Consider the following 13,916-nt stretch of genomic DNA (forward strand, 5'->3'; position numbering starts at 1 on the left):
AATAATCATTTGTTCTTTTGTTTCATTCCATGTAGTATGCCATACCATGCAGCCGCCGACCAGTGCCGTCCCGCTGACACCAACTCCTCCGGAAGTGTCAGCGCTTCCTCAGACTGACAACGGAGAAACGGTTGAGAGCACAAGTACTGCTCTAACTGTCAGGCCCACCAACACTCCGGGCAATCCTGCAGCGCGGGAAGTTTCAGGGTGTGTCAGAAGGACCACCACACGCTCATGCACTTGAAGGAGGCACGCAGCACTCGCCCCAGTCGTCAGCGACGATGAGTCGACCGACCGGAACCGAATCGGTCTTCAGCTCCAGCGAGGTCTCGTTCCCGCTCGCCGTCTCCCCATCGACAGGCCTCACCTCCACCCGAGGGGCTTTCCCGACGTCGCTCACATCCTTGTTGCAGGATAAGGCTGTGAGCATTCTTCCGACGGCCAACATCCTGATCGACACCGGATTTAAAACGTTCGAGATGCGAGCACTGATCGACCCGTGCACTGCGACCAGTCATTTCAGCGCATCATTGGCAACGGCCTATCGGCTATCCGTCACCCGCGTTGGTACGTGGATCATCCCCTCGCGGACATCCGATTTCCGTCGAAAGGAGCTGCTGCAGGTGGATTCCTAACTCTGCCTGACAGTGTGGTCGCGATCGAGTGTTATCGATAGCGACAAAAGCTAGTATACTGTGCGTGTCACCTTGTCATACGCGCAGCCACACTGATCTAACTTCCTCTCGTGATGGTCACTCTGCCCACTTTAGTGCTTTTTCTGTTTCTACCATATGTTCACTACTTTCGTTGTGCGCTACAAGTGTTTTTCAAATGAGAAAATAAAAACGTGCTTTGTAAAGTTTTACCAAGAAAAATAGAAAAGTGCAAGTGTTTACATTTATTTTGAAGACGCCTCCCTCACATAACATTAAATGGGCAGCATTCCGTCGGCAACCAGGACCCCAGGCCTGTGGAGTCCGAGCTGCTTAAAGCAATTGTCGCTTAAGTGAGTGATTTGTCAGCAATTATCTCGGTAGTATGTGCAGGGCCTGCCAGCATGGGTCAAGAGGAACCAGATTGATTTTTTTATTAGCAAGAACAACAGCCTGCAGTTAGATGCTAAATCATTGAAATAACAACCAGCTTGTAAATTTGCAATTCGTTTATTTTTTTCGATTTTCGATATTTCAGCTTTATTGTAATCTATTTTTGGTTCAATTAATCGCAATAATATTATATGAAAATAGCAGAAAAAAATCATGGCGATCTAAAATGTGAAACTTATGCAGTGAAGATTTTAAGTGAGGATGCCAGCATAAGTGCCACAGATTGAACGACAGTTTGATTGACCCGCTATAGAATTTTCGTAGAATGGTCAAGAGTCAATTAATGTACATAGCAGTTGTATCATACAATAAAATATGAAATTACATTTCGCCTAAATGTTACTATTATTTAAATATAAGCAAAACATTTTTGTTTTTTCTCTATAAATAATAGGTGATCTTCGTATTATTGTCAGTCCACATATAATTGAGGTTGTAGTTATAGTCACTAATGAAGGATAGAGAATATCTGTATCGTTGGTTACCTTTTGATAATTGATTTTTGAGATTTAATTTTGTTTCAAATTTTGATGAGATATGTTTAGTAAATAATGAGCAGTCTAAATAGTTGCATGTGCTTTAGGCATCAGGGCTCTGCACATTAAGCGAAAATGCACACAGGCTTTCACCCTTCGTAGCCATTGCCTTCGTCTGATATTGGCCAACATCATCTAATGTGCATTTGATGATTGTAAACGTATAACGATTGTTGTCCTTGGTGAATGAGTATCTCGAATGCGACTCATCAACAGGCTTGCCATCTTTCATCCAAGACAGATTTAACAGATCGCTGTCGAGCTCACATTCAAAATTAGCTTTCTCTCCTTCCGTTAAAGAAACAGAAATAGGAAATTTGATAAAAGTTGGCGACTTCGGTTCGTCACCAGGTACGACGACACTTATGGTACATGTGCTGAAAGTTTCACCAGCGTCGTTAAACGCCTCACACGTGTAAGTACCACCATCCTCTGGAAATATTTCTGCGATCTGTAAGCGATAAATATTCGCCTCATTCGTGTATTGGAAATCCTTGCTGGGTTTGATTTCCTTATTATTATGCAGCCATACTACGTCAAAATGTTTGGCGCCAATAATACGACAAGCCAGAGTAACTGCATCTCCATCTTTAACAAATCTTGATTCCAAATGGCTTACAATTTTAGGTTGTTTATCGCTTCCAACCGGTACACTACGGTTGCTCGACACTTTGTCCAAAACTGAAAATGTCCACGAAAAGTAATATTATTAATAATAATGATAATTAAAATCAAAATAGTAAGGTGCGGCTGTCTATGACGATCTATATTTAGGGACAGTTCCCAATGTACAGAGCTGCTCCTTTAATTAACATAAATTTATAGTCACAAGTATTGAAAATTAGTTTTATCTGTAATAAAACAAGTGTTCTACTACTTATAACTCGGACAATCAAGTCGCGATAAAGTACATCTAGTGATGTAGGCAATAAGCAACACTTATGTATAGTACAATATATATTTGGGTCCAGTTATTTAATATACTAAATATTTCGATTGATAATTGATTTCATTCTGCTTAATACACACGTCTTCTATCGAAATTATGATTAAATAACCTTCTATTTACAAAAATTATTTTTTTATAAAAGAACTATGTAAATTAGTAGTATGTTCATTCATTATTTATATAATAAATGAAAGTTCATAAATTGTTTTATTATTTATGTACATATTAATTTTTGATTTTTTAACTTTATACTTCTTGTATATTGTGTGAACTACATATGTTAATAATATTATTATTATTTAATAACAATCACTTACGTTTAACGCTTAGTTTGCATTTGGTTTCGACAGCACTGATTGAATTTGTTGCAGTGCATGTGAAAATGCCTTCATCTTCCGGAAAAATTTCATGAATGGTAAGAGTGGCAATACCATTCTTATACTTTAAGTCCATTATTTCCGAGGAAGATATAGTCTTGCCGTTCTTGGACCATGTGATTTGTGGTTCTGGATCGCCTTTTACATGGCAACTTAATACTAATTCATCGCCATCGTGTACAGTCAAATCAAAAAGAGGCTTTGTAAACTCCGGCTTGCACATTAACGAGTCGTCCGGAGGAACTTTTTTAATATAGAAGAATATAGATTCATAAATTAATTTAAAGTATGTTAAAGTTGTAGTTGTGATTAACGAGCTGCGGTCTGTAGTTTTGCCAGTGATTCGTCTTGTTATATATATTTAATTCCGCTACCTATAAAGTATAATGGTTTTATAACTTTGTGCCTACAGGACTGAACCCATATGCCATGCCCGTCTGTCAGCATGAACCACCGGATTTCAGAGACTATTAGCGGTACAGCTCTTATTGTATGCAGATCAGGATTGTTTTATATTTTCACATGCCATTTTTATATTCGTCCCTTAGAAATCGAAAATATTTAATAGCAAGCGTAATTTAAAAACTAAAACTAAAGTATTGATGACTCCTGCATGTTTGGGTGTTATCCATTCAAAATTGAATTTAAAATGCAAAGAAGTACTGCTGATGTCGGGACTTAGTGTCTTTGGTGGTATATACATATATATTTTTCACATAATAACGATATACCACACATTTCTTCAGTTGCAGATATAAGTAATAATAAGTAAAGGAAGTGAAGTCTCCACCTTTCCCATCACAAGCCAAAAATCGATTAGATAAATTAGTATATTGCTGATAGGAGAGTTTAAGACTTCGCCAACTTTTTCTTCTGGTATGTCTTTGATGGTCTTCATATCTAACTTTTTGTATATACACACACTTTTTCTGATACATATTTTGAACTCAATTGTCTTGCAAAGTTATGTCTTGCATTGCACTATTTCGATTAATGACTATACTTACGTATTAGCTCTTTGGTGGCACTTCGAGATCTAGATGGGCTGCCTGGCGCTTGTAAGGAATTGGCTGCATATTTCTTCTTACTTGAAATGCTATTCTGAGTTGTTGAGGAACTACTGTTTGTGCTGATGACAGTCTGTTATTTATGAAATAAACGAATCATTTACATATTTTTTTTTATCTTTACAAAAAACCAACCTTGCCATCAGAAGTTAAGCTGGTTCTCGCCGTCTGCGCATTACTGGTTGATGATGTAAATTGACGGTTTGTGATAATTGGTGCTGGGGATGGCTTGATGGGTTGTTCAATGTACTTACGATCTGTGGAAATAATCAATATTTCAGTGAGATATGTATGATTTGGTAATATTAATATTTGGTAAAGTACATAGAAATTGTGTAACCATTCAATTTGATGGAAAAGGATAGAGATAAGATGCACATATAATTATTGCGAATTTAATCAATTATATCCACAAGGAATATTGAATACATGTTATTAATATTAATTTTGTATTTTTGTACAAAGAACAAACTAATATGTAAGCTTTGCTAAAATGGGTGTTGAGGTTGCACCGATAAGAAGTATCGACATTTATTTTTGTTTTTATACTTTTACAAGTTTGATATAACTGATTAGTTTACCCTGTATGCTATTTCTTCACAACGGTTTTAATAATATTTGAAAAATCAATAGGGCTGTAATTTTTCAAATTCCTAAATTCTTACCATCCTTCATAATGAATGACAAATGTTGTACGAAATGTTTACACATAAATTAAGGTCTTTGATTGGTTTTATTAACTTTATTCTATTTCCAAAAAAGTTTTGTTTTTCTTAGCAAATACCTACTATATTGCAAAAACAAAATAAAAGTCAAGGTATTTTTGGCAAGTCCTAAATTAAGAGAAGTCTTCTCAATAAAATACTTTAAATACTAATTACTATAAACGTTTTACAAAAGTTAAAGGGTAATTTTTAAACGCTTGCCTTATTTCATGACTATATCATAATGTGAACTTAATAGTGTAAAAGACACTTATCTGTTAAGGTCTCGACTGTGAGTTGATAATCTGTGCCAGTCAGGACGAAAAGCTTTATAGATAAATTGATTATGTAATTATGAAATTTGGTAAATATTTGTTTTCAGTAAAATGTGATATCTGAAATTTAATCAAGTACATATTCTACATGCATATCTGAAAACTAATAACATCTATAAATAGTTTCATGCTGTATTTGTATTTAATAATAAAAATTCCAGAAATATAAATTACCTCCTGAGTATAGAAAATTGTGAGCAAGTTCAGCCTGCTCAGGCGTAACCCATTCTCCTATGAATAGTTCGTATTGAATAAAAATAATAGATAAATATATATAGTCATAATCTCATTTTTTAAATTTAAATTTAATAGATGGAAGTAGTTTCATGCACATTACTTTTTTCAACTTCATTCAAATTAAGATGGTATATGTATTAGCATTTGCGAGAAATATCTCATGTTAAAACATATAACGTCCTTAATTTTTAGTGCGCAATTAGAACTTATGTATATTAATTAATGTAGAAGTCAGCAACCTTTAATCAGTAATACTATAATTTTTATGAACCATTAGAAATCAGTTCATGCTAAATAATAAGCTACATTTGGGAATAATTAAATGCGTAAGCACTAACCATATAATACATACATAGATAATTCATGTCTTGGAGCAAAACATATCATTCGCATCCCCATTATTGCGACCCCAGAAGAGCCGAACGCTGCGATTAAAACTGCAGAGCCTCTTTGGTTCATTTCGAAATTCGAAGTCATTCGTAGATCGAATGCGGAACGATGAGCACGAGCGTATTTCGTTGCGCTGTGCTCGCCAATTTATATTGGTACGAGTATGCATGTGAAGTTTTGCAACGTGCAGTTGCCTCGCAAGTCGCGAAGATGAAGACGACAGCAATTGCTCGAGTCTTAGATGTTTGCAGTTAAATGGCTGCTGATAGTTTGCAAGTGGTGTGCGAGTTCGATTCCGGATCGAGAATAATTACATATACATATTTGGTTTTAAAATTACAATTTTAAATTAATGAAGCCGTAATTCTTTTTGCACACACTATTTAAAACTCTCATGCGACTGAACGTACGGTAAGTTGCGCGCGGCGTTCGAATTCGGTTCTAATTGCAGCATTCGGCGAATTATACGTTTTGCTTCAAGAGTTAAAGTATCTATATATGTAAGTATTATATGGTTAGTGGTGATACCCTACTTAAATCTAAACTCAAAAATATGAATAATGCAATTCAAGCATCTGTTTTTAGACAAACTGATGCAGGAAGAACAATATCATACGTAAAATAAAATCAACGGAAAATTAGCGATTTATTAAACAACGCGACACTATGTGCATTTAAAAGTATTTTGGTGTATATATTTAACATCTTTTTATTAGTTGACTATATTTATTTGTGTTTTTAATTATATTAATGAACTCGTTTTGAAAAGATCAATGTGGTGAATTTGATCAGTTCGGCTATTTTCTCTAAACCTTTCCTCTATTTTTTGCTTTTAAAAGAATGCAAGCAATTTCAAATAATTGTGATCTAAAACATTTGGAAGTGCAATAATCAGCTGATTACCGAAATATTGACCACACTACCCTCGACATATTAAAACCATTGTCCAATTTTTTAGAAATTTTCTATAATACTAAATGTTGACAACAAAATCACTATACAAAATTTATGGCCACACCAGATAAAATGGCATTCATTACCTAGCACTTATTATTGAAACAACCGATAAGATATAGCATTAAAATTACGCTTGTTATTCGAGTTTTGTCAATTTGCGAGGGCGAAAGTGAGCGTGGAAAAATTTTAAATAAACTTTATCTACGTGCAAACATAACAAGTGCTATAGTCTCTGCGGTCTAGCTGTTTATACAGACGGACACGGCTACATCGTCTGGGCTGTTGATGCTGATCAAGAATATACATTTATAGGGTCGAAGAAGCCTCCTTCTACCTGTTACATACATTTCCTGCCGGCACAAAGTTATAATACCCTTCTACCCTATGGGTTGCGGGTATAAAAAATGTGGATGAAGATGTTATTTTTTTAAAACACTATGGAGTTGCTTGGCAAAAACGATTTTACGCATCTGGGAACTGTGCTCAAGACGAAAAACAATTCATGTAGCTATTATAATGTATGTTGGAAAACTGTTGTCTGTTAATTTAATATTAATTAATTGTTAATAAATAACAAAAAAATTCTGCAAAGTACACAATTGAATTTATCCAGTTATAACGTACATACGGAATTTGTAGCAGGACGCCAACAGTTTTATAAATATCAATAATCAGTATTGGGTATTATATATACCTATAGTAGTATTTTGCTAAGCATCACTATTAAGCGATATTATTGATTTATTCCCCAAAAATATTGAACATTTTTGATTAATTGCAACATCTTACGAAAAGAATCTTCAAATTAACAAACAATTTACTAAATAATAATAAGAGTGTAGAATAAAAACTTCCATATATTAACATCTAACAGCTAAAAATTAAAAACGGATTAGTCGTCTTACCTTCAACTATAACAACACACTCAGTTTCGTCAGTCCCATGGCAATTAGTTGCTTTGCAACTATATTTGCCGGAGTCCGAAGGCTTGCAATCAATTATTTCCATTGTGACAACACCATCTGAATGGGTCATGGCGTACTCGTATTTACTTAATTCACGCCCATCCTTATACCATTTGACGGTAGGAACTGGTTTACCACTGAGGCAACAAAGAAGCTTACATGTGTCACGAGCTTGCATTACGCGTGGACGTAAAAGGAATGTAAAACTGGGTGCCGACTCGGATTCTTCCTGCCAGAATGTGTAAGGCAATGGTTCACGGCGACGAACCGGCGTCGATTCAATTCGATATCTGGGCTGTTCTTTTGGCAGGGGATGGACATTGAGGAAAACGACTTCCTCGCGTGAGCCATAATGATTTTCGGCTCTAATGATATATTCCCTCGGTCCTCGAGTTTAACTCGATTTATGATAAAGTAATAATCATCACCAGCATATCTTTTCATAAATTTAACGCTCTGCCGCAACTCAATATTGTTGTGCGACCACGTTAATGTAGGGGTAGCAATTGCAATGCATCGACAATAAAACTTAACGCTTTGACCCTCATAACAAAATTGAGAGGTTGGTCGAATGACAAATCGTGGAGCAGCTTGTCTTCGATCAAAGACCGCTTCGTGTATCTTGTATTTCTCCATGAGTAATTTCCGCAATGAAGAATATTCGGATAATCGTCCAATTGGCAATAAATACTTTTCGAAATCGGCATATTTTTGTCTTAGTCTCTCTCGATATGCGAGGTAACGATCGCGTGCAATTTTTTGTTTTAATTCACTATGATCTCCCGTCAGCCAGGGATGCAACAGGCATTCGTGCGCCGTCATTCGTTTCTCTTTGTTGGCAAGAAGAAGTTTCCTTATAAAATCTTTGCCCTCTTCGGAAATGTGTTTGAATGCTTCCTTATCAAAGTCCCAATCACATGCCTTCACATTTTTCAGTGTTTGCACATCATTATCTCCAGCAAATGGAGAAAGTCCACTTAATCTGTATTAAAAAGCAAAAGTGGTGAATTTGAATACTTGACCGCCTTTAGAGGGTCTCAGTTTTTACATCCTTAGACTGTACACTTATAGCTTAAATAATAGATTTTAATCCAATTATGGTTAAAGGTGGTACCTTAAGGTTAAGAGCTATTTTGAAATCAACTTACAGAACGTAGGCAAGTACTCCGGTTGCCCACATATCAGTATAGAAGCCAACGGGTTCTCTGTTGACAATTTCCGGAGCAGCAAATTCAGCTGTTCCCGTCGTGATTTTACCATTTCATTTGGATCCAATCGTGTGGCTAATCCGAAATCAATGAGCTTAACACATGTGCTACTACGAGTCTGACACATTATATTCTCAGGCTTAATATCCAAGTGAATAATATTCTTCTCATGCATGTGCCGGATGCCTTCACATATTTGTCGCATATAGTTGATAACTTCAGCTTCGGTCATCACATAGCCTTCAGCCGTAATGCGCTCAAAGAGTTCACCACCGGATAAACTATTCAATATAAAATATTTGTTAAGTATGTACATAATAATTTTGACTAAATCAGACAAATTTTCAGGAATCATAATTACTATTGTTATTATTGTATACACCAAAATTCGATCTAGCTTTAAAATTACACTTGTTATGCAAAAATTTAAAACAAACTTGATCTGCGTGCCAACATAACAAATGCTGTCGATAGATATAGATCTGTCTCTGAGATCCAGTGTTTCATACGGACAGACAGCCATGGCTAGATCGTCTCGGCTGTTGATGCTGATCAAGAATATATATACTTTATAGGGTCGGAGATGCCTCCTTCTACCTGTTACATACATTTCCTGCCGGCACAATTATATAATACCTTTCTAGCGGGTATAAAAACATTAAATATTGCTGTACTCTACGGTACATTTTATCAATACTGGTATTATTTTCGAATTATGGTGCAAAGAAATTATATATAATTGGAAATTTGTATAATTATATATTGATATATATATATGATTTTGGATCTAAAAATACAGCAAATTAATATTCGGAAGAAATACTAAAGCATCCCTAAGGCTAGGTACTCACGATGCAAAAAAAAAATGCAGCAAGTTGATTGCTGTAATCAAATTTGCACGTGAAACCATTTTGCTGCAAACAAAGAACTTGCAAAACAAAACAAATTGCAAATTATTTTTAAACTTGCCGCAAATTGTTTGCATCGTGTGTGAGAGGCTTAAGACTACTAGATATATGTATATATAATTGGTATATCGCTATAAACTATATAAAAGTATCAAAAATATACCAATAATCAGAAATATGAAGTCTTTATGGGGTCAAAGATGGTACCTTCTGATTGTTGTTAATATTTATAACTATGTGTTATAACTTTGTGCCAGCAGGAATTGTACTTAACATGTGGGATATTTATTGTTAATTTTACAATAATATCATTTTACCATAATATCTATTATGCGGAGTCGATCAACAAACAATTTTTAAGATATTTTCTACTTACAATTCCAGAATGAGTACCATTTCATCATCATCTTCGAAAGCGTCATGTAAGTTGATAAGTTTTTGATGATGCAGCTGATTCATAATATCAATCTCTCGGCGAATCAACTCTTTTCGACGGAATGCGATACAGGTATGAATTTTGCTGCAAAAATATTGCCAGTGCTGCGCTCACGGCATCGATGGACAACACCAAACGCTCCAGTTCCGATTTCCTCTAGAATATCGTATTTATCATAAACACTGGATTGTGATATTTCCACGGGCTGTGGAACAAACTTTGAATAAATATCGAATACATAAGAATCGTAATCCTTAATAGGTCCATCGGCCTTGCCACGAATTCTTTTGCCATTCGCATCCAACTCCCATTTGCGTTCTGTTGGCTTCTTCTTAGTTGCATCTTTCGTTTTGATCAAAGTGCTTATTTCCGATGAATCCGAACGTCCATAAACGTTATCGGCAAAAATACGAAAATCATACTCCTTGCCTGGGCTTAAGCCACTGACAGCCATTGAAGTAAAGCGTGTGTTACCCACACGTATCCACGAAGACAATGGATGCTCGCGGCGTTCTACCAGGTAGTTTGTAATGTCGCTACCGCCATCCCAAACAGGTTGTTTCCAATTTAGAGACAGCGAATCAGTCCCGATACTTTCCACTAACGGGAAACGTGGCGGATCTGGCCTATCGCTGATTTGCACTTGGATGTTGGCGACATCGACGCCAAGTTCATTCTCAGCTGTAATTCGATATGGCCCTGAATCGAGGCGAGAGCCGTCGCGTATTGTCAGCACAGCGTGACGATCCTTCACTTCAACATTGTAGTGACCGCCAGATTCGATACATTCTCCTTCCCGAACCCAATGTATGCGAGGCTTGGGAAAACCGGTGAAAGGTATTTTGATAACAACATTTTCACCCTTATCGAAGTAGGCAGTATCTCTAAATCTTGGTGGCACATTTAGTTTAGGGGCAGCTTGAAATACAGATAATTCGTTAGAAATTTATTACACCATTTGAAATATGTTGTAAATATGCAACAATCAGCAGAAAAAAATTACAAAAATTAAGAATAATATTAAATACCGAGAATTTTAAATCATAATTTTAAAAATGTTTATATCTTCATGTAGCTTTTTCTATGAATAAATATGTATGTATTGTGTATGTCTACGATAAGCTTCGATAATAATAGAAAAATTAATTTACTACTAAATAGATCTTTTGTAATTTATGTTTTCTATAATAGTAAGAAGAGGAAGATTCATTAATACTGTAAAAAAATAAATTAATACTACTAATTGAAACTATTGTTGCAATTTTTAAGTTTTCTACTGGGGACACATTATAAGAACCAATATCATAATTTTGGGATTTAGGTTTCATTGAATTCTTTTAGGCAATCACATTTCGAGCCAAGACACTCAGGGCAGGGGTCTATTAACTTCACTATTTATTTACAAAATAGTAATGGAGTTCAAGTCAAAGTGGCGTTTGTGTGGCAAAAGCATAAATATATATTTGGTATTTTTGTACCATTTTTAATGCGCGATTCGAGATAGCTAAAATGTTTACTTACTCATAATTGCGAGTGCAGCACGTGTGGACTTGGCACCAGCTTTGTTAACAGCACGGCAAACATATTCGTCGGCATCTTCACCAAAAATATCGTTAATATTGAGGAAATGAGTGTCCCCTCTGAATAGATGCGATATCGAGCTCCATTTGTTATTTCCTGGCGCCCTTAAACCAGGATATAGTTGGTCTAGGTACACCAGTTATGGTGCAAGTGAACTGCGCATTGTGATTTTGAATGCAATGTGCATCGCGCAGTGGTTTCTCAATAATGGGTGGCGTTGCCGCCTTTGGATCGATAATTTTAACGGTCTGCGATGCAGATGATTCCTTTGAAAGCCCCGCAATATTTTGCGCTATAACTCGGAATTCATACTGACGACTCTCAATTAGATTGTGGCAGTTAATTTGATTGGGTAGACATATGATTGGATTAACTCGTTGCCAAGTATCGCTGCCAATTTCGCGTTTGTCAATCCAATAGCCTTGGATATGGGCACCGCCATCGAATTCGGGCTTGGTCCATTCCAAGTGAACAAAGTCTCCGCCGATTTCGGTAATTTGTGGAATGCCGGGCGGTGATGGTGGATCAACTGGAGCCTTGGCGCGTATCGGATTTAAGCCTTCTAATGGCAAACCCATACCATTCTCATTAACAGCCATCACTCGGAATATATATTCTTGATTCTCAAGCAGACCTTGCACATTGAACGACATATCCTTGCATGAGCTCGATACTGTAATCCAATGAGGTGAAGTAAGATCCTTGCGTTCCACCACATAGTGAGTGATCTTTAGTCCGCCATCATAACTAGGTGGACGCCAAGCCAATGTACAAGAGTGCTTATTAATGTGAGATATTCCCAAAGGACCAGTTGGTATTGAAGGAAGACCAGTAATAAAGACATTAAAATTCGCGTTTGCATTGCCAGAATCATTAGATAATTCAATTTGATATTGACCAGCATCGTTTTTCACAATATCCCTGATACAAATGGCAATATAATCATCGAAGATGTTAAGTCTAAAATGTGAGTTATCGCCTGAATCAATTATGGGCTCATTATTGCGTGTTAGTCTCACTGAAATCGGCTGATCTCCAGAATAATAAACTTTAAATTTGTTATTATCGCCCTCTGGTAAATACAGTTCATTGGGACATCTATTGATAATAGGTGGCGAGCCCACTTTTAGATAACCCGAGGTATGTACAAATCCTAAAGAATTGATGGCTTCACAAGTGTAATCCCCATCATCATTAGCTTGTACATTAGATATGTGCAATCTAAATACGCCATCCTTGCTATCGCTTGAGATATGTCCTCCACCCATTTGGATTTCTTTGCCATTGCGTAGCCAACGGGCAGTAGGTCTTGGTTTACCTGATGCTGCGCATTCCAAAGTAAAATCTTTACCGCAAGGTGCGACTCGGTTTTGTAAACGTTTAATCCAATCAGGTTTCTCGCCGCCCAAAATTTCGCACACCTTAATGGGCATGGTGCATAAACTGGGTTCAGAACGACCAGCTGCATTAACAGCAAATACGCGGAACTCATAATCGCCCATTTCGATAAGATTAATGACTGTAAATTCGGTATCTAGCACATTATAATCATTACACTTAACCCAAACTGCACCACCAATATCTCGTCTCTCGATTATGTAACCGGTGATGCGAGATCCTCCATCATTTATTGGTTTTTCCCACTTCAAATCGACATAATTTTTGCCAACTTTCGTCACTTGTGGAGTTCCTGGTGCCGCAGGCACATTAAATTTACCCTTAAGTTTGAATCTCATTGATGGTTGCGACGGTTTGCTAAGACCAGCGACGTTTCTTGCCTTGATACGGAATTCATATTCATTGCCATTCATCAAATTATATAGTTGATATTTGGTATCCTTGATGAGGAACTCATAAGTATTCCATGAAGAGTCGTTCACAACATCTCTGTATTCAATTTGATAGCCTTGAATACGAGAGCCACCATCACTTGTTGGACGTGTCCAGATCAAAGTCACATTGCCTGAGTCCCAGTCTATGACTTTGGGTTGTCCAGGTTCATCAGGCACAGTAAATTGATGTTTGGCTGTTATCGGCTCGGACAAATCCAGTGGATCAGACAGGCCATATTGATTCTCAGCACGCACTCGGAAATTGTATTTATGATTGGGTTCCAGGCCCATTAGATCGTAGTGCGTGTTACGAACAAAACTACTGACT

At 36.6% G+C, this 13,916-nt stretch overlaps 1 protein-coding gene across 1 annotated transcript in view; it reads right to left on the reverse strand.

Moving 5' to 3' along the window:
- Positions 1 to 1,144: 1,144 nt before the first annotated feature.
- Positions 1,145 to 13,916, reverse strand: part of LOC133846953 (twitchin) — a 64,141-nt gene continuing 51,369 nt past the window's right edge. The window contains 14 exon segments of the mRNA XM_062281665.1: positions 1,145 to 2,323; positions 2,909 to 3,211; positions 3,976 to 4,108; positions 4,171 to 4,292; positions 5,249 to 5,305; positions 7,564 to 8,001; positions 8,004 to 8,605; positions 8,772 to 8,880; positions 8,883 to 9,112; positions 10,116 to 10,224; positions 10,227 to 11,093; positions 11,697 to 11,816; positions 11,819 to 11,854; positions 11,857 to 13,914. Coding sequence (XP_062137649.1) covers positions 1,686 to 2,323; positions 2,909 to 3,211; positions 3,976 to 4,108; positions 4,171 to 4,292; positions 5,249 to 5,305; positions 7,564 to 8,001; positions 8,004 to 8,605; positions 8,772 to 8,880; positions 8,883 to 9,112; positions 10,116 to 10,224; positions 10,227 to 11,093; positions 11,697 to 11,816; positions 11,819 to 11,854; positions 11,857 to 13,914 — 5,822 coding nt within the window. The 3' untranslated portion in view covers positions 1,145 to 1,685.

The sequence above is a fragment of the Drosophila sulfurigaster genome, chromosome 4, assembly GCF_023558435.1.
Source record: "Drosophila sulfurigaster albostrigata strain 15112-1811.04 chromosome 4, ASM2355843v2, whole genome shotgun sequence".
NCBI classification, from domain to species: domain Eukaryota; kingdom Metazoa; phylum Arthropoda; class Insecta; order Diptera; family Drosophilidae; genus Drosophila; species Drosophila sulfurigaster.